This window comes from Podarcis melisellensis, assembly GCF_964234715.1.
Source record: "Podarcis melisellensis genome assembly, chromosome: 8".
In the NCBI taxonomy this organism is placed as follows: Eukaryota; Metazoa; Chordata; class Lepidosauria; order Squamata; family Lacertidae; genus Podarcis; species Podarcis melisellensis.
In genome coordinates, this window is record NC_138540.1 from 52,693,284 (window position 1) to 52,717,635 (window position 24,352).

General features: G+C 41.6%; 2 protein-coding genes across 2 annotated transcripts in view; one reads left to right on the top strand and one right to left on the bottom strand.

Moving 5' to 3' along the window:
- The window catches only part of GNAO1 (G protein subunit alpha o1), a 172,604-nt gene extending 169,911 nt beyond the window's left edge, over window positions 1–2,693 (top strand). Inside the window, exon 8 of the mRNA XM_081920408.1 lies at window positions 531–2,693. Coding sequence (XP_081776534.1) covers window positions 531–718 — 188 coding nt within the window. The 3' untranslated portion in view covers window positions 719–2,693. The remainder of the gene's footprint in view (window positions 1–530) is intronic.
- Window positions 2,694–7,706: 5,013 nt separating this feature from the next.
- The window catches only part of AMFR (autocrine motility factor receptor), a 28,112-nt gene continuing 11,466 nt past the window's right edge, over window positions 7,707–24,352 (bottom strand). Inside the window, exons 5-14 of the mRNA XM_081920329.1 lie at window positions 23,424–23,464; window positions 21,826–21,958; window positions 20,759–20,892; window positions 19,412–19,522; window positions 16,939–17,129; window positions 16,041–16,144; window positions 15,373–15,507; window positions 13,894–13,977; window positions 11,146–11,330; window positions 7,707–9,934 (exon numbers count right to left, since the gene is read on the bottom strand). Of these exons, the coding sequence (XP_081776455.1) occupies window positions 9,790–9,934; window positions 11,146–11,330; window positions 13,894–13,977; window positions 15,373–15,507; window positions 16,041–16,144; window positions 16,939–17,129; window positions 19,412–19,522; window positions 20,759–20,892; window positions 21,826–21,958; window positions 23,424–23,464 (1,263 nt within the window). The 3' untranslated portion in view covers window positions 7,707–9,789. The remainder of the gene's footprint in view (window positions 9,935–11,145; window positions 11,331–13,893; window positions 13,978–15,372; window positions 15,508–16,040; window positions 16,145–16,938; window positions 17,130–19,411; window positions 19,523–20,758; window positions 20,893–21,825; window positions 21,959–23,423; window positions 23,465–24,352) is intronic.

Sequence of the window (24,352 nt, forward strand, 5' to 3'; positions counted from 1 at the left end):
AAGTGGATTTGGCAAACGAAGCTGCCTTCAGGAAAATAGCTCATTATATTCAGAGCCCAATTCCCAGATTAGCATCAGATCACATTTCCAATAACTTTATTCCCCACACCCTTACGAATCCTACTTCTAGAATACCAGTGAGGAGAGGGCTCACTCACAAGTTCCCTCAGGCATCCGGTCAACCACTATGAGAACAGGAAGATCTGATCTTTTTGAGGCCGTTTCCGAAGTTCTAAAATCCGTATGCACAGAGGAGTAGGTTTGGTTGATATTAATCATTATTCCCATGAATAAATTTTGCTTGCAGTCCATTGAGAAGTCCTGCTTGCAGGCTTCCCATCTGGTTGGCCACTGTGAGAACAGGATGCTGGACTTGATAAGCATTTGACCTGATTGAGTAGTGAGGCTCTTCTTCTGTTCTTATTTTATAGCTACCATCTAAATTTGTGCTGAGTTTTGTATTTTTATTTTTATAACGTTATTTTTTATTTTTTTAAATGCCTCCTGCCCCTCCCTCCCTCTCTATGCAGGTCCCAACACATACGAAGATGCTGCAGCCTATATCCAAGCACAATTTGAAAGCAAAAACCGCTCGCCCAACAAGGAGATTTACTGTCACATGACATGTGCGACAGACACGGGTAACATCCAGGTGGTATTCGATGCCGTCACCGACATCATCATTGCCAACAACCTCCGAGGCTGCGGCTTATACTGACCCCTCTCCCTTTTCTCCATCCCATCCTGTATAGCAAGCAACTTATTTGGAAACAATCACAGCGAGAGGAAAATAAAATAAAATATTTGAAAAAAAAAGGCAAAACAAAATATGAGTCTCTCTCACACACACACATGCAAACACAAACACAATAATAATAATAATAATATTAATAATGATGATGAATCATGCAAGTTGGTAAATAAAAAGGCATAATGAAAATTTTTATATAAAAACATTTTTCCTTTTCCTTTTATTTATTTATTTTAGTTTGCCTCAAAAGAGTACTGGGTAGCACTGATGCCCCTGACATCACCTTAAAATCCTTCCTTTCTGCTAAAGTAACGTTGCCTGCAAGCCTATACCTGTTGACTTGGGAGTAAGCCCCATTGAAAGCAGCAGGACTTACCTCTGAGTAGACATGCATCGGATTGCACTAGTCATGGCAGGTAATTCATTGCAAAAGATGCTTTTGGAAAACAACAAGAAAGAAAAAAGACCATACTCTGAATTTTTTCTAAACTCGCCGTCCACATAGCATAAGATACTACGTGAGTTTTAAAAGGAATCAACTTTCTTAAAAAAAGAAAAGAAAAAAGTGGTAATATTATTTTTTTAAGACTCCTTTGTGCATAGGGTGCTTTAGGGTATGAGCGGGGAAGAGTGGCTTCCCCTGCCCAGTTCCTGTGGATTTTTTAAAAAGATGTACCACCATCTAAGTTGCTGCTGCAATGCATCATTTGCCACAGGGGCGCTGAGCTTTCAGGGATCCTCAGTTCTGTTCAGCTATGGAGTAGTTAAAACCTATTAAAAGGGGGAAAACTGAGGCGGAGCTTGCGGGGAGAAAGAAACAGAATAGGGTTAGAATAGAGGTAACAGGCCAGCACCCTTCGTTGACCATGTTTATATATATAATCCTTCAGGAGTATAAAGAAAGGGGCCTGCTTCTATCTCTGCTTCTTTAAACAAGCATGGGAGACTGGCAAAGGGAATTTCTATTAGCAATTTGAAAGTTGTACCTGAGATAGCATCCCTCCCACGCCCCGCAGGTCAGGTGGAAGAATTCCCCCTCTCTCACAAACAGTCTGTGCTCAAGCTCTTTATGAAGGAGAGGTGGTGGGGAGAACATCCCCCACCCTCTATCGCAATTTAAGTACAGCTTTTATTTTGGCTCTCGTTTGGAAGAATTACTCCATTTCTTATATATTTGATTCTGGGTCTCCGTGCTCCCACCCACCCAATATTTATGTTCAGACCAGGCCTCCTGTGGGCCCCCCTCCCCCCCTCTCCATTTCTGACTCTCCAGCGCGGATCCTCTTCACTAGTAGCATGAACTTTGAGCCTTTGTATAAAGACACGCAGCCTTCCATATTGCCTCGGTGTCTGATGTCCTGAATTTTTGGAATGGTGGCTGTGCACTTCTGTAGGTTTGCTGCGTAAAACCTGGTTTTAGACTAGTCTTTACATTTAGAACCTAAGACAAACAAAAAGAGAATTTTTTAATGATGATGATGAAAGGGTAAAGAAGAGAAATTAAAGATTTGACTTCCTTACGGATTTTGTTAAGAAAAAAAAGAACGGAAAGGTGTCTCCCCACCCCCGATTCCCCTCTTGCTTTATTTAAAACACACACACAAAACACAGAGATCTATAAATACACACACACACACACACACACACACACACACACACTCAATGGCATTGTGAACCCATTCTAAGAGAGACATTTTCTATTGGACTTGGTTCCGGTTGCTTGTTGGCACTGGTAGGGTGAAACCTTTGAGCAAGCAGAAGTCTGACCCATACAAACCGCCATCTTAAATCTTGGCAGATTCTAATGGCCATTAAAACGCAGATCCCAACAACCTTTCATATAGAGGGTTGCCAGCTATTGGGGATCAGCCGAGAAAGTTCAGGAACGGCTTGCCCAGCCAACAAGACACCCTACATCTGTGGGGAATGCAGCAAAATAAAATAATAAAATAAAGCGGAGGAGTTATGAGCCTCCCAGTTTCCCTCTCCCGTTCTATTATTACAGGTGCTGCTTTTTGCTCAGGGGGGATGGGATAACGGAGGCAAGTCCCTTCCTTTGCCCTTGCATCTCACTCACCTTAGCCATGACCTTGTAGGTGGTAACATTTAGGTGCAAAAAGATTGTCAGCAACAGAATCCCAGTGGGAATTGTTAGTGGCTCTTTGTATTTTAATCGTTGCTGTACTAATTGTTGCCCGCTCCAGGAAAGCATTCTCTCCCCAAAAGCCTCTTGTCTACACGATGATCCGACACACCTGCCTTCAGAGTGGGCCAGGCAAGCAGAGAGGGATGTCTCTTTAACTTTCTCGTTTAATAATGATTCACTGTTCTGAATTGTCTCGTTCACTCTCTGGATTTGTATTTTTAAAAATAATAATAATAAGCACAGCTGTCTTTGGCCTCCCTAAATGCTCTTGTCTTTGACTTTTTTCCCCTTCTGAATGACACTGTGTTATGCATTACGAATGTCCTTTCCTTTTTCTGTTTAATTTTTTTTTAAGTGGGTTAGTTTAAATTGGGAGGGCATTATTTTTGTTGTTCCATTCTCATTTTTAATCCCCCACCATGCTTCCCTGTGAATACTTTTTTTTTCATGCTGCTTCCTCTTCCTCCCTTGCACCCTTGCCCTTACAATCCTTCCTTTTAGTGAATGGTGTTTTCTCTCTCTTTCTCTCATGTGGGGGTGTTTGTGCTGCAAAAACAAAAGGGGAAAAATACAAAAAACAAAGAAAAAAAATAAAATAATCTCTTAAAAAAAATAAAAAAATACACCAGAAAAAAACCACCAAAAAAAGTAAAACAAAAACAAAAATCGAATGTAGTGTTTACATTATTTAAAAAGCCACCATTTTCATGACCCTTTGTCATATCTACTTTTTGGTTAGCGATCAGATGTCTTCACGGTTTCACTTTTAAGAGGTAACTTTGCTGGAAAAAGCCAACTGCACCTGTCTAAAAAACAGAATAAATTAAAGAGAAATTCATATATATATATATATATATATATATATATATATATATATATATAATCACACATGCACACACACACACAAGCATATATATATATATATATATATATTCATTCTAAAAGCGCCAGGTCTTTCTAAGCCTTTCTATTACCAATCGGTGAGGTTTCTGTGATCTTATTAGACACTGCCAATTTCTTTCTCTGACTAATGGAAAAAAATTCATGTGTAGCTTAATAAAGAGAATGTTTGTCTGTACCACTGAGGCTCTTTCACCTTCTGATTCTACAGTCGTTTTATTGTAAATATATGTATTATGTTCCCTCACTGCTTTTCCTTTTGAGCAAGTATATGTGTATGATAGACATATCCTGGGATCTTTTACAGAGTCCTCAAACAAACCCCCCTCAAACTGGGGCCCCTGAGGATACCTAGGGTGGTCAGCCACTTTTAGTAAGTACCAATTGCCCTCTTCACGCACCCAAGGGGGTGAGGAAGGCAGCAGGGACAAGTGCAATAACTCTCCCCCCTGTTGCTATCTCCTCCCCCCACAAGTTGGTGGGTGATTTCTGAAGTGGGGAGTCTCCTTTCCTTGTGGACCTCACCCTGCAAGGTAGTACTGTGACATCACATGAAGACAGGACGTTCCCTGCATTAGAGAGGCACCTTCCGGCTTCTGATGACACAGGGTTAACTTAAGGTTGCATACACAATATTCATTTAAAGCACATTCCCCCTCCAAAATTGGGGGGGGGCTTGGAATCATGGGAACTAGAGTTTGTTAAGGGTGCTGGAATTGTAGTTCTTTGAAGAATAAACTACGGTTCCTAGGATTGTATTTTTTTGGGGGGTGCGCTTTAAATGTATGGTGTGTACGTTGTCCTAGTGCACTTTTCCGGTGTCTGTTGAGCAGAGAGAAAACAGAAAAGGAGGTGAAACGGAATGGGGTACCTAGGAACAAGGCATGGCCTGCTGACGCTCTGAACAGGTGCAGGTCAAGGTCTCACTTGTTGAGGCTTAAACTGACACACGAATAATATATGTAAATCTGTTGATTTCAATGGGCCTCAATATGCCTGACTCTACAGTGGATTTCAACTATAATGTAGGCATCTAACCCAGGACCGGCCCAAGAGGTTTTGCTGCCTGAGGCAAAACAGAAAATGCCGCCATCATCCCTCCCTGCCTTGCAACCTGACAAGGATCTTGAAAATTGGATTTCTTAGTGCGCTAAGAAAGTGTAATTGTGCAGTTGGATCCTGTGCATACTCAGCAGTAACCATGCTAAATTTCATGGGATTTGCCTCCCAAGTGTGTGTGCATAAGACTGCAGCTTAGGTATCATTCCATCCCGTGCTCCTGGCAGTACCAGGAACAGTGATTTTACTATGCATTAGGCCATTGTAGGTGGGTGTGTCCCTTTATAGTGCCCCTTATGCTGGGCCAAGGGTATCCTTTTAAAGCAGCAAAAAGCAGCTTTCTCTCCTGCTTTGCCAAGTTCTGCCTTCTCTCCAGCCCTTCAAGTGGTATTCAAAGAGGATTAGATAAATTTGTGGAGGATAAGGCTACCTTCCTCCACTGTTGGGAAGCTGGAGGATGGGGGAGGGCTCTTACACCGTCCTGCTTTTGGACTTCCCATTGGGCATTGTGATAATGGGATGGTGCACTTGACGGGCCACTGTCCTGATCTAGCAAGTTGTGTGTCCATCATTTGAAGAGTTCTGGTGCCAGTCCCCCCCCCCCAGCCCAGCCCAGCCTTTATTTGAAGAGTGCTTTCAAGTCCTATTTTGGGAAGCTAACAGCAGCTGCAGGAGGCTTTACCCAGAAAATACCCTAGGTCCCAGACTTATTTGTCTGTGAAATGGACACAATACCTACTCCAGCCAGGAGTGGCGCTAGTGAAGGGTTTGACCTCAGCCCTGAGGTTCCACAACCCTGATCTAAGATATGCAATGCATTGTGAAGGTCTGTGCATACCTTCCTGGCAAGAGTGGGGACTGGGACAGCTCTCCAGGACAGAGGTGCTCACTCTCCTTTGGCGAAGGAGCAGGAATCCCCCAAGGGTGATAAGACTTAGCTGCTGGGTCTCACCGCAGTGACCGCCGCACCCTTTTGGATTTAAGTGGAGAGGAAAAGGGAAAACAGAAAGACTTGGAGAGACCAAATGCAAAGGAAGGCAAAACTATTTAACCTTTAATACCAATAGTTGCAGATGCCGCACCTCCTTCCCTCTTCTGCAAGAATTCTTTCTCCTTTACAGCTAATGAAGCATTTTTGAACATGCATACATATGGGGCCAAAGATTGACAGTGTCACAGGATACAGTAAAAAAGCGAGTCCTGGGCCGAAAAAGGCTGAAGATGTGTGCAGATGTATTTACACATGCATCTGCATTCCTTGATTCATCTTCACTTGTATAGCAGCCGAACGTAGGGACCACTTTGAAAAGTCTTTGAGGTGGTATGAAAACTCTCTTTTGGGAATTAATTAGTTACCGTCTTACTCAGACTTGGAAGTCTTCTCTTGATGCTGCAGCTTTCAAGTGTGATTCAGGTGGGTGGCAATGGAACCGTTCAGTCCTCTGAAAATGGCAGGTGCAGGCATTTCCGTTCCCTAACAGAAACGCAGTAAGAACTTTTGCTCTTACTCTCAAATCTATCCATATAGAACCCTAAGACTGTGAACATTCACCCTTGTCCCTGGGATGATTCACTTCCTCTGACTCGTGAAGCAGTTTACTGTGTCATTGCAAAGAACTAAGTGTCCATAGGCCCTAGCTGGTTTTGTGTATTGCTGCTTGAGCCTTTGGATTATTACTAGATGTAGATAAGCTTTATTGTACTAGCCAAGGCCATGACAAAACCATGTAAACACTATCAAAGAAATAAGGAACTATAAATCTAGATATCTAGATAAAATTTATATAAAAACAGAAGGATTATTCCTAAGTATCACTGAATGCATAGTTTTTTAAGCGTTGGTTTTCACAGCAGCTCATGAACCAGATTTTTTTATGGGAGGCTCCGGTTGGATGACAGCTGCAACAGGCAAGCAGTAGAATCACCTTCCAGCTCTTAAGGGAATCCTCAGCATTGCTTGGCTACGCTCTCTTTATGGCTAGGCCTTGTTTTTCAGGGAGCAGAGAAGGAATAAGGCAGTTGCACTGAGTGCAACACAAGACTTAGGCTTTGTTTTCCCCAACTCCCCTTCTCATTTCAGAATCCACACACAACTTCCCACACTCGTTTCAATAATTTAAGCCAGAAATGCAGATCTAGTCCTAGAAAAGGTCTTCTTCCAGGATATGCCCGTGCAACTACCTCACAGCTGGTGACAGAAACCGAACAGCTTACACCTAAGTTGGTTGCGTGAATAGGTTACAAACCAGACTTGAGTTTGAGCTTCCAGCATACACTGGGGCATAAATGACAGAATGAGCACACCCATGTCCCTCCTGAAAGTGCAGCCAGAAAGTAAAAAATATTATGAAGCAAAAGAGCACAATACAAAAAGCCTCACTTTGCTTCATCCAAAAGAATTGATCTAAAGTTGAGTAAAATTCCCAGTCCCTTTATGTTTCACTCTCATTTTCACCCTTCTGATAACTGAAGTGGGTCAGTCAGATGGAGAATCCAAATATAAAGACTGCCACCATGTGGGTAACTGAGGTGGCATTGATGGAAGGGAGTAAGCAGGGAATGGCTTTTCTACTTTGATGTCTTCAAATATATCCAGAAAATGTACTTCGCTTTCAAAGCAATTTGAGGAAGAGCTTTCAGATCAAGTGTCCAAATAGTGAACCCAGAGGTGATCTACCACACATCGGCAACTGTTGTGTAATATACATTACTTCTGGTAGGATGATACAGACCCTCCTCCAGGGTAAGAGAGCTCGTAGTTTGACAAACTATCTGTATGGATTCACTGATACTTGAGAGTGGTGGGGAGAGAAGATGTGCAAAGTGTTCAAAAAAGAAGTTTGTTAAATATTTCCAACACTGATCAAGAATTTTATTTCCTTTTTTAAAAACAATAAAAACAAAGAGCTGCGCTCTAAGCAAAACTGAATCACAAGAATCTTTTCTTTCTTCTTCCATAGTTTACTAACAGCATTGCAAGGTAAGGCTTCCCAAAGGGGGTTACTGAAATAAGTTATCTTCACTTAACACTTACACAATTCAGTTTTCTTATAGTCACCTTCAAATATTCTAAAAACGGGCTGTGCACGGACTGCCCTCCATCTGCCCTATAGCTCCCAGATTGAGCCAATTCATCTGTACTGCTCACTCCACCCTGGATCTGTCCCCAAAGTAATGGGGCGGGGCGGCTAAGGGTTTTTTAAACCTTATTTTAAAAAAACAGTCAAGAACAGGTGGTGGCATGATCTTAACAGCTGTTGAGCTGTTAAGGAGAATCTGATCCTGCATGGTGCTGCTCCTTCAAAAGCAGCTTCCCTGCATCAAATGGGAGCCACACACAAAGGAGCAGCATTGCACAAGATGGGATCCTCCTGCCTAAAAGTCATTACACAGGATTATCCAATCCTACGCAATGTATTTGAGGTGGCAGAATGGAAGGCAGTGGTGAGAATAAGGATCGGCCTGGCAGGAAAGACCCCCCACTATCTCCCACAAAGATGCGGCTGCCTGGCAGGCCTCTCCTGTTTGCCGTTTCTCAGACTTCTTCTCACTCGCGTTGCCCCTTCCTGACTGCCTGATGCCCCGCCCCAGCAGCCCTGGATGGCTGTGCGTCATTCAACCCAACCTGTAGTGATCCGGTGCTATTTCAACCTGACTTGAGTGAAGCCAAGATTCCTCCAAATAGGCTTGATTTGACTCGGGAATTCAGACCTTGGCCAAATCTGGTACACAGCCCTACTAAAAACCTGCTGCAAAAAGATCATTTGCAATATATTTTTTAAAATACTGGGCACCTTCTGAAGGATAGCGATACTCGCCAAACACTTAAAAATTACTTGGCTGCCATCATAAAACCCATTTACAGACCTAAGACCAGAGATCTCTAATACAGCTACCAGAGTTTTACAATTCCAAAGAAAAAAGTTTGAGCACACCTAGCCTAAGATCTAGTAGCCCTCAATTCTCTCAATTCTGATTAAGCTAATGGGCATATGGAGTATTGCCAGATGCGAGATTACAAAAATAAAGATACTTTTGCCTGCTCCCTTGCCTCTCAAATAGCAGCCAACTTCCATTCCTGAATGGAGCCTTCTCTGCAGATGGCCTCTGACACCGAACTATGAGACCATCCCAGTTTGCCTGCTTACTGAAATGCTGAATCAAGATGCCAAATATAGCTGGGGGCTCACGCCCCTTTTTCCGCTGCTTCTCCCTTGGCCACATGTCTGTTACTAGCAATGAAATGCATTAAAAACCAAGCCAGCCTCCTGGTAGAAAAATAATCCAGGAATGTTCACACCGTCTGTCTGGGGGCCACTGTTCTAAAACTTAGCTCAACATTTCCCACTCTTTAAGATGTCTCCTCCTGTTGGTGCACTCCACTTCCATGCTCCAACACTTAGAAATGCCAGTTTTGTCCAAAAGACTCTGCAAAAGCATCAAAAATGTGTTTCTTTTATTTTAAGCATGTCGTTCTCGAGACATGCAATGACTCGGCCGTGATGCTTGCTTACTTAGGAGAGTGCTTTTGTCATTCCTTGTTCAGTTTCCACTTTAAAGAGCTTAAATGGGATGTGCCGGCAAGCTCAGTGCACAGAAGCAGCAAATGGACCTGGTGCTTCTCAGCCACTGTCCCTCTGCAACTCACATTAAGCAGCACACCATGCCCAGGGCTTTAAAGACTGCATTTTTTGTTTGCAAAGGGGGTGGGGGAAAGGAAAATGTGTGTCACTCAAAAAAAGTACCCAAGAAAGGTTAATTTGTCAGCTGTCCAAACACTTATTAGATATCACATGCTTTATACAGTGAAGATGCAGCCAGATCAGTCATCCTCGGCACATTTGCTGAGTTCTGAAGAGACCCTCCTTGTGGGCAGGGAGAGTGTAGGATGGCATAAACACTGCTTGTGTGGAAAAAGAACAGGAGGAGAGTGTTAAGAGGGATCCTGCTTCTGAAGTCTTCGCTCTGCTGCAGCGGCCAACATCCTCCGGCGCAGGGTGATAGGGTCTGAAGTCGCTCCTTCGGCCTGCAAGTAGTCATCTGAGCTCAGATCATCAGAGGTTTTGTTGAGGTAACGCCTGGAGGGAGAAAAACTAAATGGCTGAAGGGAAAGTAACATAAAGTTCACTCTGAATATAGAGGTTGCCTGCTTTGCATTCAACCTTTCCAAGCAGGAAGGGAAAGGTCTTAACACACATTTCAAAAAAATGCACCAAGAAAAGCTGGATCTTGTGGCCTGTGTGGATTTTGCAAATTGTGAATATGTGCTTATTATGTTGACCAGTTTATTCTGGTTTTGCTAGTTTGATTGAGGGTCAGAAGCTCTGAAGCTTCACCCTGAACAACTGGAAATGTTGAGCCACACCTCTGGCATCCAATACTTCAGGAGGTGATGCTAAGACCTTTAAAAATGTTTCTTCTCAGCCATAAAAAGCTCTGTACATTTTATCATTAATGAAAGCTGATATTCTGAGAGAATTGAATCCTGTGCTCAGTATCATGTTCAGACCACTCATGGTGGCATAAGCACAGCCCTACATGAGCAGCTGATAGTGAGCATGAGACCTACAGAATTATTGAATGCTATCAGATAATGCTCTGCTTCTACACAAAGACAGATCTGTGTTGTTATTCTCAGATCCCTTTCTGTTCCCCAGTCCACTTCCCACCTTCGGCCTCACCTACTTGCTATGCCTGGGAGAGCCACCCAGCCGGCTCCTTTTGCCTTAGTGACTTGGATTCTGATAGCATTCAAAAGGCCATCCAGTCCAACTCCCAGCCATATGACCAGCACCATTCAGCTACTCAGTGGCAGACTTTGGGGTCTCAAATTTCAGCAGCACCCTTTCCGACATTAAAATTTGACACCGCCCCCACCTCCCGCACTCTGTTGTGCCGCCCCCTGCAGCGCAGCGCCCAGTGCCGCCACACCGGTTGCACCACTCCAAAACTGCCTCTGAGCCACTAAGAGAGGGTGGGGGAATCTATGGCCCTCCACATGCTGCTTGACTGTAACTCTCCTCACCTGTGACCACTAGCCAAGGTGGCAGGAACTAATGGAAGCTGTTGGACTTCGGAGAGTCGGTGTCACAAGTTCACCATCCCTACCCTTGGGCAACACAAAACAGGCTACTGCATCACAATCAAGGAGAAGTTGCATCAGTGAGAGGTAGCCAGCTAGCTATGCAAAAGATCTCTGAATGACTTTCCCTTAAACACCTCCTCAAATCTCCTCCTGGGCTATTCCACATTAAACATTTTGTAACTGGAACCCACAAAACATACACACCTGCGAGCTTGTTGCAAAAGGTCTTCCTTCCGCTGTACTAACATCCTCTGTCTTTCATCAGCTGACTTGGAAAACCGGCTTCCTCTCACTTCAAAGTCTTCTGTCTCAATGGATTCTGCTTCTGCCTCATTGAACTCTGCCACGTCTTCCAACCATGAGTTGAGTTCCAGTGACTCTCTCTCCATCTTTCATACAAAAGGAAATTGGGGAAAGCACATTAATACAGATCTCCATAATCTAATACAACATTACCAGAAGAACTGGGGAGGTCCAAACTAAGCTCATCTTATTGAGGTGATAGGGTGTGCAAACACTGCCAAAGTAAATGGAACGGCTGCCTCTCTCCCAAAAATATATGCCAGTGTTGTTGTTGTTTTGCAGAGAGGAAGTTGTCTTCACATTAGCCAGGGGCAAGGAAACCTTTTCAACCTAAGGGCCACTTTCCACGATGGGCAACCTTCAGGGGCCACATGCTAGTGGTGCGTGGATGCCAGAGGCAAAAAGCAGGCAGGGCAATAGATGTGACTCTTTTTATAGTAGCTTTTGTTCCAGCCAAGAAAAAGTCAGTCAAACATACAGCTCCTTCCTCCATCCAGGTAAGCAGGAAGCACTGTCACAGTATAAAGAGACATTCCAGCCAGGCAAAAGTGCTAAAGGAAGGCATGGAGGAGGGCCAGAAACAGGTCTGTCAGACTTAGGAAGGGGTGTGGCACAGACGAAGTCCCAAGGGCCAGAGAGGCCTGGAGGGCCTGGGGTTTCATACCACTGAGATAGGTAATCCAAGACTGGATGGCTGGGGCCAAGGGGATACTTCTCATGCCCATGGATCATTGTCACTCAATTCTACAATGGAGGCAGCTATTCAATTGGCCAAAGACTAACTTCAGCAACACACAAAATATTTTCCTATTAATTAACCTGTTACACAAGAAGCAGCAAGAAAAAGAGAAGCATCATGTACAACATGTGGAAGGGCAAGAATGCATTTAACACAGATGAAACCAGGAAAGCCTACACCAGAGCTTTCCAAACTGTGTGTCACAACACATTAGTGTGCTGGCTGCAGTTTGCAGGTGTGTCGCGCAAACACTCCCCGCACTCCTCCCGGGACTAGAAAGGGGTTAGTTTAACCTCCAGCTTGCTAGTAAAACTGAATTACTGTGTCGCAAAATGAGGCATGTCTAAAAAGTGTGTCACCAATGTGAAAAGTTAGGAAAGCTCTGGCCTACACCCACACCCAAAGACTCCGGGTCAAAGCCAATTCTTTTCTGTGCTGGAACATGGGTTTTCCAAGGCCAGACACACGTGAACAAATTACCCACATAATCGCTACCTTGGCTGGCTCTGCTATCCAAACTTTTGCATGTCTGACAGGAGGTGTTGAAGTGAGATATCAGATGACCATGTGGAGGCTGGCTTGGGGTGGCAGAACCAGGAGAGCAATCAAGATGGGGCCAGAAAGTGCAGTCCTGCTCTCCCTGTCCCCATTTATGAATGTGTGGAAGGGAATAAGTGAAGGCACTATTCTTTAGCACATTTGGGGTAGAGATTCAGGTGACAGCCAGGCAGAGACTGTTATCCTTTCACACATGTTATTTTGAATAATACTGTGAAGAATGCACACTGAAAACAAAAGCATAAACTACTAAAGAAGAAAAAGAACACTTCTCCCTCCACATAGACTTTTTCTAGAAACAACTGGACTAATAGATGATAACAGGACATCTGATATTATGGTTACATTATGATGATGTGGAAGGTTTTCTGAAAAGGACTGTTAACACTGATTGGGAGTTACTTATGGCCACTACATATGTATATTGTCCTACGGGAAAAAGCAAGAGGAAACCAGAAGGATTTAAGGGTCTCTGGCAAATAACACTTGGGTAAAAATCTTTTTACTTTATGAGGAATTGCATTGAACTACAAACACACACACATTCACTTACAAGTATCTGTAATGGACTGGAACGATATGTTCCAAAACAGTCTTGTCCTTATGTCTTCCCTATGTTAAAACTAATCTACATCTTACTATTTAAGACACTCCAGGGAAAGGGGTAAATCCCACTGTACAAGCAGAAGGTGTTGCACAAGTAACATGACTTTGTTAGGTATAACTTCCTTCTGTGTCCTTTTAAACTTTTGTACTAAATTATTAATATTTTTTTTCAAAAATAAATGAGGGAAAGACAAAAGCTGGAGAAGCTCAAATCCTCCTTATGGTCAGTAGACCACCACTTGAGGAACAAAGACCTCCATCTATCCCTCTTTAATAGCCATTAGCTTAACTCAGGAATAGCCAATGCAGCGCCCTCCAGATATTGCTGGACTACAATTTCCATTATTCGTTAGCATTGACCATGCTGGATGGGGAGCAGGAGAATGGCAGTTCAGCTACATCTGAAGGCACCACATTGCCTATCCCTGACTTAACTGCTCAAGGCCTTTGAATTACAAAAAACACTATTCCCTTTTCTCCAGATCCCTTCCCCATCAAAACACAAGAGAAATGCAAGTAAGACTCCACAGTCAGACCCAGAACAATTATGCTTACAAATGGCAACCTACTTGCACCTCTAAGACAGAAGTTCTTTGCAATGAAGTCTCCAAATGCACTAGTGACAAAGCTACAGAAGGATATCTACCAGGAGTTCTTGTGAGGACTTTGTGCCAAGGTTGGGGAAATTTAACTATCAAATTTCCCTCTGTTATGATGCACCTTTTTTTTTCCTTTGCCAAGTTTACCTGAGTAACCTCTTCTGTGTCCTCCTGATCAGTGTTGTGTCTTTCCAGGGGACTGTTCAATGCAGGTCTGATGCTATCTGAACGCTGTAAGCATAAATAAAACTGACAAAACTGATATGAATTGAAAAGAAAACCCCCACAAACAACCTTTCTAAAGATTTTATGCTGCAGGGCAAATTGGTGTACCTATGTTCAAAACCTAGCTGTCACAGGGGTTTACTGTGCAAGCCTCTTTCAGCCATATGCTGAAATTAAAAATGCAGCATAAAACTGAAATAGGGTGAAATAAATATGATTTAATACACACATTTATGAAACACTAATGGGACAATGTAACCTCAACATGTGTAAGATTTGTGGTCTTGTCCATGAATTCTGTAATGCTCTATATGTATTGTTGTGTTTATCTACTTTAAAAAATAAATTACAAATACCAAATGAATTAATAATTTAACTACTTATTTTTATCATTGTGTAAGCTGCTTTTCCTGCTTTTAATTGTATGATTATGTTCTTGTAGCCAACCCTGGGACCTTATGGTGAACTGCAGGTAATAAACGCCATAATAAAAATAAAATAAAGACACAAAAGCCTACTAGTAAGAACTACACTTCATTTAAAATCCTATCAATAAAACGAAAATAGACCAATCCATAAAATCATCTTATTTTCAACAGACTATCCTGCAGCAATCTAGCAACTAGGCTTCACCTGTCTATCTTTGACAGCACATCAATATCTGATTCCTTAAAAACTGTGATCTCATGCATGAAATGGGAACAAGCTACTTTTTGCAGGGCTTTTGACTTGCATATGGGTTTGAGAAGGACTTTGCATATTAAAAATGCTACAGAAAAGCTGTGGTCATTTAAGATTGATGAGTTCATGAAATGACAACAAGATCACAACTCGAGTACAGAAGATACAGAGGTGCATTTTTATCCATTCATCCTCAGGAACAAAATAATTACCAACATGCAAACCCCAAATGTAACCAATATGCAGAGGCTGCCATATATACAATTTCACAGTAGACAAAAGAATAATGAGGAAGTCTGGGCTTTTTTTATCCATTCCTTGTTACTGACAGAAGTTTGAAAACTAGACAAAGTAAACTTAAAAACAAAACCAAGACTTTTCTGGTGGCACCTTATAAGGTTGTGACATAAGCTTGTTAGTCTTTGAAGTACCACAAGAAATTTCTGGAGGCCTTTTTGGCTACGACAGACCTCTTTGTTCAGATTTTACAATGCAGCAAAAGCTATATAAAATCATTTTTTCAATTTTCATGATCATTAAGTCCATAGATCAATATTACTTGACGTAACATTGACTTAAACATAACGCACACATTAAAAAAACTTTAAACATCAGGATAACCATTTCACAATGTTAATGTTGCAAAATAAACACAGCAGGTCTGCTGCTGATGGATTGCTACTGGAAATATGCCGATTGCCCCAGTAACGTTTGACCAACCTGTGTTGGGAAAGGCACTTGAATACGCCCCTCCAAAATGTTGTCCGTTGTTATTTCTACAGAACGCGTCATCTGCAGATCCTGCAGAATTAGGTGGTAAGGAACCTGAGGAAACATCTCCTGAATCTGATGTGCCTAAAAAGGAAAATGTATCCACTGTTACCATCTGGGGACCCAACTGTGGCACACTAAATACCTTACAAAACTTTAAAGTAAACCAAAGCCTTTAAAATCTCAAAAGGTCAGGCTTTTGCTACTAGAGCACAAAAGAATCCAGAATGGTGGTTTCATTCCATTCATGTTCACTGATCATCTAATCACAGTTTATTAAGACAGACAGTGTATGTTTGAAACAGTGTGTGCTTCTTTTTTCAAATCTCTCTTCAAAACTCACTTCTTCCGCAACGTCTTTGACTTAACACTTCGTTCTCCATTCTCAATGAAAATAGGTCTGAAGTACATGTAACTGCATTTGCTCATTTTCATCCCTAGTTACCTTTTTCTCTTCCTTTCCTTGTCTTCACCACCACACTGTTTAAGTTTTGTTTTTATGTTCCTTGGAACTGGGACTTTTTTTTTTTGCACTTACTCTCTAAAGCAACACATACACAGGTGGTGGCATATAAATGAATAAACAGAGCAGCGTGCAAAACAGTAATAGGAATTACCATGGCATTGAGCTGAGAGTTGCTTGCTTGAGCAATACCAAGAATACTGGTGGTATGCATCACCTCCACTGAGAAGCTGGGCAGCCAGCTAGCGATGCGAGAACCTGGAAAAGAGAAAGCAACATTCTAGGCGTGTGAAATGTGCTTTTGAGTAATTACCCCAATCACCTATGGTTCTGTTTATATTTTTAATGATTCCTCAGTTCTTAATTATTATTACAAGGTTCAATAGATGTCATGAGCATTATCAATTCTCTCCTCCCCTTTATTTTCCTTTCTTGAAAAGCAACTGTTATATATGATTAAACATAATCTGCACATAGTATAAAAATCAAACTTTTGAAAGTACTACAGGGATAGAATGAGTGTTCTTGGCAACATTTCAGGTGCCCAGCACACAGAGCAGGCTTGTGCTTCAAACTTGTTCATTAAATCTATCTCTCTCACACACAGAGACAGTTTCTTAATCTTATTCCTCCTCGTCACAGTAAGGCGGATTTCAAGAAGCCTACTACTGGAGCCAATCTATGGCTTTTTTTTATTTTTAAGGTGAAGTATGAGAGCATTTCCAGCAGGGCCGACAGTGTACAGGGAAGGATTAACTCTTCCCCGCATATGTGACTCATCCTTCCCATACATGGAAGAGAAACAATTATCCTGAAAGAAACCAAAAAGCCTGTTCCTGCTGCACACAGGGACTATTTCATCTAGGTGTAATCTACTCATTGGGGAAGGTACGGCTTCTCAAGAAAGAGAAGAGAAGAGAAGAGAAGAGAAGAGAAGAGAAGAGAAGAGAAGAGAAGAGAAGAGAAGAGAAGAGAAGAGAAGAGAAGAAAAGAATCCTACAATCACAAAGATGTTCTGCCCAAGTCAACTAGTAAAAGGCAAATAAACCAACCATCAAAGTGGAAGAAGTGATTGTGTTGGTTCAGGTGAGGTCTGCCTTCAGCTACTGCCACAGGAGCCAAATTTTCATCCAGGTTCTCTCTTTGGTGATCTTCCCTGGCACGATGATTGTCAGTGATATTCAGGGACATTCTACAGGTAGGGCAGGAAGTGTCTTGTTCAAGCCAGGAGCGCAGGCATGAGCTACCAATAAATGAGAGGTTTAAGTAAATTCCTTGGGAAGAAGTTATAGAATGTTCATCTGCTCTCAGAAAAAGAATATGCAGTAATTTAGAATAGAGTCATAGAATTGTAGAATTGGCAAGGACCCCAAGGGTCATCTAGTCCAACTCCCTGCAATGCAGGAATCACAGCTAAAGCATCCCTGACAGATGGCCACCTGACCTCTGCTCAAAAACCTCCATTGAGAGAAGGGTCCACCACCTTCCGAGGGAGTCCGTTCCATTGCTGAACGGCTTTTACCCTCAGAAAGTTCTTCCTGATGTTGAAACAGAATCTCCTTTCTTGTAACTTGAAGCCATTGGGTTCAGATCCTGCCGTCTGCAGCAGGAGAAAACAAGCTTGATCCCTCTTCCATGTGTCAGCCCTTTAGATATTTGAAGGTGGCCATAATATCACCTTTCAGTCTCCTCCAGGCTAAACATAAGTATAATTATTATGGTACACCTGAAAAACCAACAAACTTAAGGTGGTGCAACCTTTTAGGGTAGTTGTTTCGGAGACTTATTGCTGCACTAGTTGTTTCCCATTAATAACATTCCTAAATTTGACTTGCCACCTACAATGCAAATAATTGTTTAATAGGTTATTCTAGACTCCTATGCACTATGCATTGCAGCCAAGATATGCTACCTACCACATTCTCTCAAAATAGGAGTGACCAAGGCCAAAATGTGTGGGCTCCCATGGATAAGGAAAAGGGTTAACTAGCATTTTTCTCATATTATAACCAGCATGCTACCCCACTCTCAAGGCATATTGTGACTTAAGGCAACCCAAATCACTCCTGTTTCATTATTCTAGAACCCAATAATTCAAAGCATAAGCTTTCTTCATAGAAAAGCAATGCTGCCTTTTCAGGTATGTGGAAAAGCAGCTCTGGAGGGGTGTGGCCCAAGTTTCTCAGAGGAGTAGATGTGTCTGCTGGTAGTGGCTAATTATCTTATTAGAGGCTCCTTGAAACGTTGGCAAATACTTTTGACACAGCTTGTAATGAATGACAACAAACTGGTCCCTGGTTTCTATTCTCCTCCAGTTTGTTACTGATGACATAAGTAGAAGCAACTGCCAAAAGATGCCAGCCCAAATGACACACCTATCAAGGAATACTTCATATAGTCCATAAGACATGTCCTGTGGATAAGACTAAATGTTTACCCAGTCCAGCAACCTGCCTCCAAGAGTGGCCAGACAAAGGCTTCCACAAAGCCCACCAGCAAGGTATGATGGCAAGAGCCTGCCATTAAGTTTGCCCCTCCAGCAAGAGGCATTCAGCAGAACCTGGCCAAGAACCACTATCCTTCATAAATGTGGCTAATAAATCAGTTTTTAAAAATCTAATACTGCACTCCTAACTACACTTACCTGGAGGTAAGACCCATCTAATGCAATAGGAATTACTCCTGAGCAGACAAGGTTAGGATTGCGCTGTAAACCAGAAGGGTGTGTGTATGTCCTTGGTAAATAGTTATTCCCGAATCCAAATGTACTGGGGGATGGGTGGGAATACATTGCATGAAATGGTACACAGGTCTGATAACCAACAGAACGTTAAGCCCTTTTGAAATCCCAATATTTCATGAATACCAAATCAAGCAACATGCTCTCTCCTTACATGCAGACATAGCATGATCTGATATGAGGTCAGGTAAGGTTTTAATCATTAATTTGCTGGCTTTGTTATTAAGTGTGCCTGAGTCGCTACATCGGTCGACTGCTGTAAACCACCTTGTGAAGGTTACAATGTAGGATGGACTATGCACAGCCTTCCAGAGTCTTTAAAACTGTATCTCCGACCTTAACTTATTGAGAATGTTGAAAATCTGGGCTGCATTTAGGCGCTGGAGATGTGCCACGTTGGAGACCACTTGTACTATGTAAGATGTAGAGGGGGGAAATGTGCATTTTTTAAAAGTACTGAGAAGATTGCACTATCAATGTTGGCTTCTTTACATTAAACAATTTTTTGCAGTCCTGGATAAGTATATAAAAATTCTGTCCTTCTAATTTTGTTAGACGACTACATTCCTATGTCACAGTCTACTCTGGGTACAGCCAGAACAGGACAGGCAACTCCTCCATGACTTTTAACAAGGAAAACCAGTATATATAGTGTTGAACTGGTTTTCTTAAAAAAAAGAAAAGATGAAAATGACAAAATGGGTGTCTAGTGAGATTCAACCATTAACTACAGACAATTAGAGCACACTACTTGTTCTACCCTGGTTTGCTCCCCAGGTGCGTACTTATGGAAAAGATGCCCACAAGGGAGTTTACGTGCAGCTTGCATGGAATCCCAGCAGATGGCACAGTCGTCATTGTTGGTTGCCAGCTCTTCAGGTGTTGCCACCGCAAACCTAGAAGAGAAGTGAAGATTATGATTGATAATAATAGTATTTCTAAACCACTTTATAAAGAAAAAATCTCACAGCGGTTTACAAGACATTAAAACCTCAGATAAAACATTATTGAAGAAAATAAAATACTGTAAAAAGTATACATTCAAAGCAATGTAATTAACTGGAAACTAACATATTATCATAAAGATTTCAAAATAAAAGGAGGGCAACTACAGAATGCACATTTAACACAGCAAAGTTAACAAAAATAATTATCTTTAATGTTTCAGAAGTAGAAATTACTAAAGGAAGTTAAACATAAAATGTGCATTTAAAACAGCATAATTAACAAGAGAGTAAGATATTATCATAAGCATAGAACAGTGCTTCTGCTGACAATCCTGCCAATGGTGGTTCATGACAGGTGACGGTTTGATGATCTGGGTCTGGCACAAAGAGACAGCCAAGATGGTCACCCCACCATCAGCATATGGCTCTTTACGGTATCTAGCTAGACCAAAATGCCATCTGAGCAAAGATATCCAGCTGCGACTCAAAGAGGATGCCTTTTCAGTGCCTATTTATGGTGGAACTGGGATAATTAAAATACTGGTACCTGCTCAGCTAGTTCACCAAGGGTCTCTTCAGAAATAACACCAGGCCATAGCTGGTCATTACAACAGACCCCAAGGAGCTTCAGGCTCCCACTCTGCCACCACCCAATTGATTTGAAAACAATTAAGACTCGTGAAATTAATCATCCAAGGTTACGTTCATCCAGTGACGGCCTTGAAAGAAACACTGATAAGGAAAAATAATAATAATAAGCCTATCCTCGTTATCAACTACACAACTTTCTGAAGACATCTGAAGGCAGCCCTGTATTGGGAAGATTTTTAATGTTTGACATTCTGCTGTGCTTTTATTATGCTGGAAGCTGCCCAGAGTGGCTGGGGCAACCCAGTCAGTTAGGCGTGGTATAAGTAATAAATTACCATATCATCACTGGAACTGTGAAGATCAGCAAGTTTACTCCTCGCAAACCAGTTTTGTAACAGTCAGATGGCAAGGAAATTAAGGGTTGTCTCCAACTAAGTTTTACTTGGCACAGACCTACTGAAATTAATGGGCCTAAACTAGTCATGTTTCAATGCATCTACTCTGAGCATGACTAACACTGGGTACAACCCTAAAAGAGAACACTGTGAGACTGGACTCTCTCCTAGTCTTGCGCAGTTAGAGGAACTTGCTCACCTCGCTTCCATATTTCCAACCACACGGAGATAGTTCTTGTGACGGCGAAGTCTGCGCTGAACCTCATGGAACAGGTAACGCAGCTGCATAAAGATCACCAGGCTGGCCATCGACAACCAGATATTGCCAAACAGCTTCCAAACAAACGTTTAAAAGAGCATTAAGTAATCCAGCAGCACATAAGTGAAGGTGTGGGTGGACAGGGAGAGAAAGAAGAGAATGGCATGCAAATACACCAGGCAATAAAAAGACAATGCCAGAAATTAGCCTACTGTGCATATGGCTCTCTCTTTGAAGTCCCAATGCAGCCACATCCTAAAAGCTGTCATAGCACTCTTTCTGAGTTTACTAGAAACAAGCTGCTTATGGAGTTCAAATTCAGAGTATTGCTTGGTTTGGGCTTCCAAACAGCAACAAACTTCTCTCCCCCCCCCCCCCCGTATTAAGGAAAGAGGAAGACCTAACTAGAAGCACAACAGCATAGAAACACGGAATTGTAGGGCTGAAAGTGACACAAGGGGTCATTGAGAGAGAAGGTAAAAATGTGTCCCATGTTTCAGGCTGGTTTTAAAGGTAGGCCCAAACAAAGATTAGGGCCACTGCAGGCCCCCGCAGTTTTGAGCCAGTTATTGATTGTAAAATTTGAACCCTATTTCCATCTCTGGGCTATAACAAGGTGGGCTGCCACTAAATGTTTTATGATATCAATTGTATGTCACTTGGGGAAAACTTTTAATTTTGAAAAGCAGCAGTATTATCCATGAATAGAGCTATGCTTGCTGTTTAACCACAGCAGGTCCCACAATCAGAGAGTCCAGAAGAGAAAGTGGCTCTTCTCTTCTACAGCAGGAAATACTGCAGCAAAAATAGCAATCAAAGCCGAAGTTCTCTCCCACACAGTTCTCTCCCCACATGCTCACAACCCTTCTTTAGTATGGCTTAAGGATGCAGGACGTAACAAGCCATAAATAGTAACAATAAAGGTGTTTTTAAACACTTCTATAAAAGCCAGTTCTATATTATTCCCATTCTATATAGGCCATGATTTATCAGTTAACAATGCATACCAGCATGTGAATGTGATGCATCAGATCCAGGGACAAAAGCATTAGCTCCATGATGAAGTCTGTGTAATAAACGTACGTTCCCTTGCTTTCCCAGGTACCTTCATGGTTGAGATCCCAGAGATGAATGACATACCTAAGTGAGGGAAGGAGTGAACACTGTATTATTTGAAAAGCATTTTGCCAGTTTTAGAAATATCAACATTAAAGACTCATTCTTAACACAAACTAGTACATACCTACTCACCTAAAGCACATCTGTAAAGAAGGGTTATACATCATGTGGGCTCTATTCTCCCCTCTCCCCTTACTTGGCCAGGATAGGAATGACAAAGGCAGGTGGAGTCAAAGCTCAGAGACCTGAGTGTCCTTATTTGAGGAAAATAATGCGATCTCAGTATATTCCACCAATCCTGGTCTGGAAGGTGGTAACAGGAGAACAGGCCTTTTCTGCAGTGGCTCCCCACTTGTGAAATACTCTCCCCAGGAGACTCGCCAGGTGCCTTCATTACATATCATTAGGCACCAGGAGAAGACGTTTCTCTATAACTAGGCCTTTGGTTGATTAAGCAATCTATGGCCTTTCAGATGTGCTTGTTGAAGTGGGGTTATTGGTTTGTTTTTGTTTTTATTATGTATCTATGTCCTCATTTTGTATTTTTATGTTGTGAACTTTGGATGATGGGCAATATAAAAATTTAATAAAAGAATTGTGGCTAACAATCTAAGTAAATATTTACAGCTCACACAAGAAGATATACAAAAAGCCACTGTATCATGTGTGTAATGCCAGCCCACCATTCCTGATACAGTCTTTTACATATATATATATATTTAACTCATATTAAGATGGAAGAGATTATGAGTGAATAGATAACATGTTTATATTAAACATTTTGATTCAGATTTTATTTTAAACCCTGGCACTTATTGACAGTTTTAAAATAGAAAATATTGAGGCAAACAATCTAAGATGTTAAAGAAGGACTCAAGTGCATTATATTTTTCAACTTTAATGTTGATAAAATCAGACATCTTCTTAAGACTGACTCATTTAACTCATTTGCTGAATAAGTAAGAATATAAGAACAGGTGCACCAGCCAGACTGAAGCGGTCACTAATTTTTTTTAAGTTTAATATGAAAATCAGATGTGTTCTATCTCATGATAGTCACTCTGATGTGGCCCTTGGTGTTGATCAATCTGTACATCCTAGTCCTACTGCATGCCTTTTTAAATACTATAATTTAACCCAAAGTTTCAGAATAACACCATTATATTTTAATATACTAATGTTTTATTCTATACTTTTTACATAAAACAAATCATACCATCCTGCACTTCAGAGGTAACCCAGATATTGGCCTCCAACTCCCATCAGCCCCAGTCAGTAGGGTCAAGGGTCAGGAATGCTGGGAGTTGAAGTCCAGCTACGTCTGGAGGGACAAAGGTTGTCCAATCCCCTTCAATAATTTATTGAAAATAATTGCATGGGTAAATAAAAAACAGAAAAGGAAGAACAGTTTGACAACTGAAGCATGCTCCTCACAACAAACATGTTTTGTATGTGAAATCAAACACATGCCCAATCTCTTACTTACCGTAAAATCACATGCACAGTTCTCACAGTAACAAGTAGGGACTGTAGGAAACAAAAAGAGAAAACAATTCACTGGAATTGTTTGAAACCTGATAAGAGAACTAGAAACCTGAGGCAGAGAACTAGAAAAACAAGAAAACTGATTTTCCAGACAGACAGGACAAAATGTGCTTCTTAAATTTCAGTATTAAACTTTTGCTAACAAGTCTATGCTATCTTCCTTCATATGCCCAAGATGGGAAGGAATAAGCTCCAGGAATTAGAAAGGCTCCTTCAGAAGGGAACAGAATGGTACCATACAATAGACGGTCTGTAAGCTCCCCCCCTTGGAAGACTGATCAGGGCAGGAAGGGAGCTTCTTGCAAATGGTTCTCATTGTTCTACGGAACAAGCTTAAGAATGGTTAGAGATGGAAGTGAAAATTGATATAATCATTTGTCATAAGACATAAGAGGATTATATTTCTTTCAGATTTCCATTTATTTTTTAAAAGGTCAGAGCCACAAGTAGTAGCTTGTTTTATAAGGAAATAAGGAAATAATAAGCCACGTATAAAAAGAGATGTCCTTGATGGCTGAATTTGGTACAACTCCGGTGGTGTTGTTGTTAATTAATTAAATTTTCATTTTAAAAACATTGTCTGGTGTCCTTTTTCAGTAATTCCTCCTCTGCTCACCAAAACTGCTACTACAGGCATTATTGGGCAACTTGCCTCCTCACAAGTTATGGGAGGAGAGCATTTGCAGGTGCTACTGTATGTTCAAATAAGCATAATTCCATTGGTTATGATGGTTGAGACTGATGGGAGTTGTAGTCCAAAACACCTGGAAGGCACTAGCTTGTAGAAGATTGCTCTTGCAACCATTATTTCCTTTTCTATACAACTGGTTATTTAAATATATAATTTTAGATTTTTCTCTTTCCTTTCCT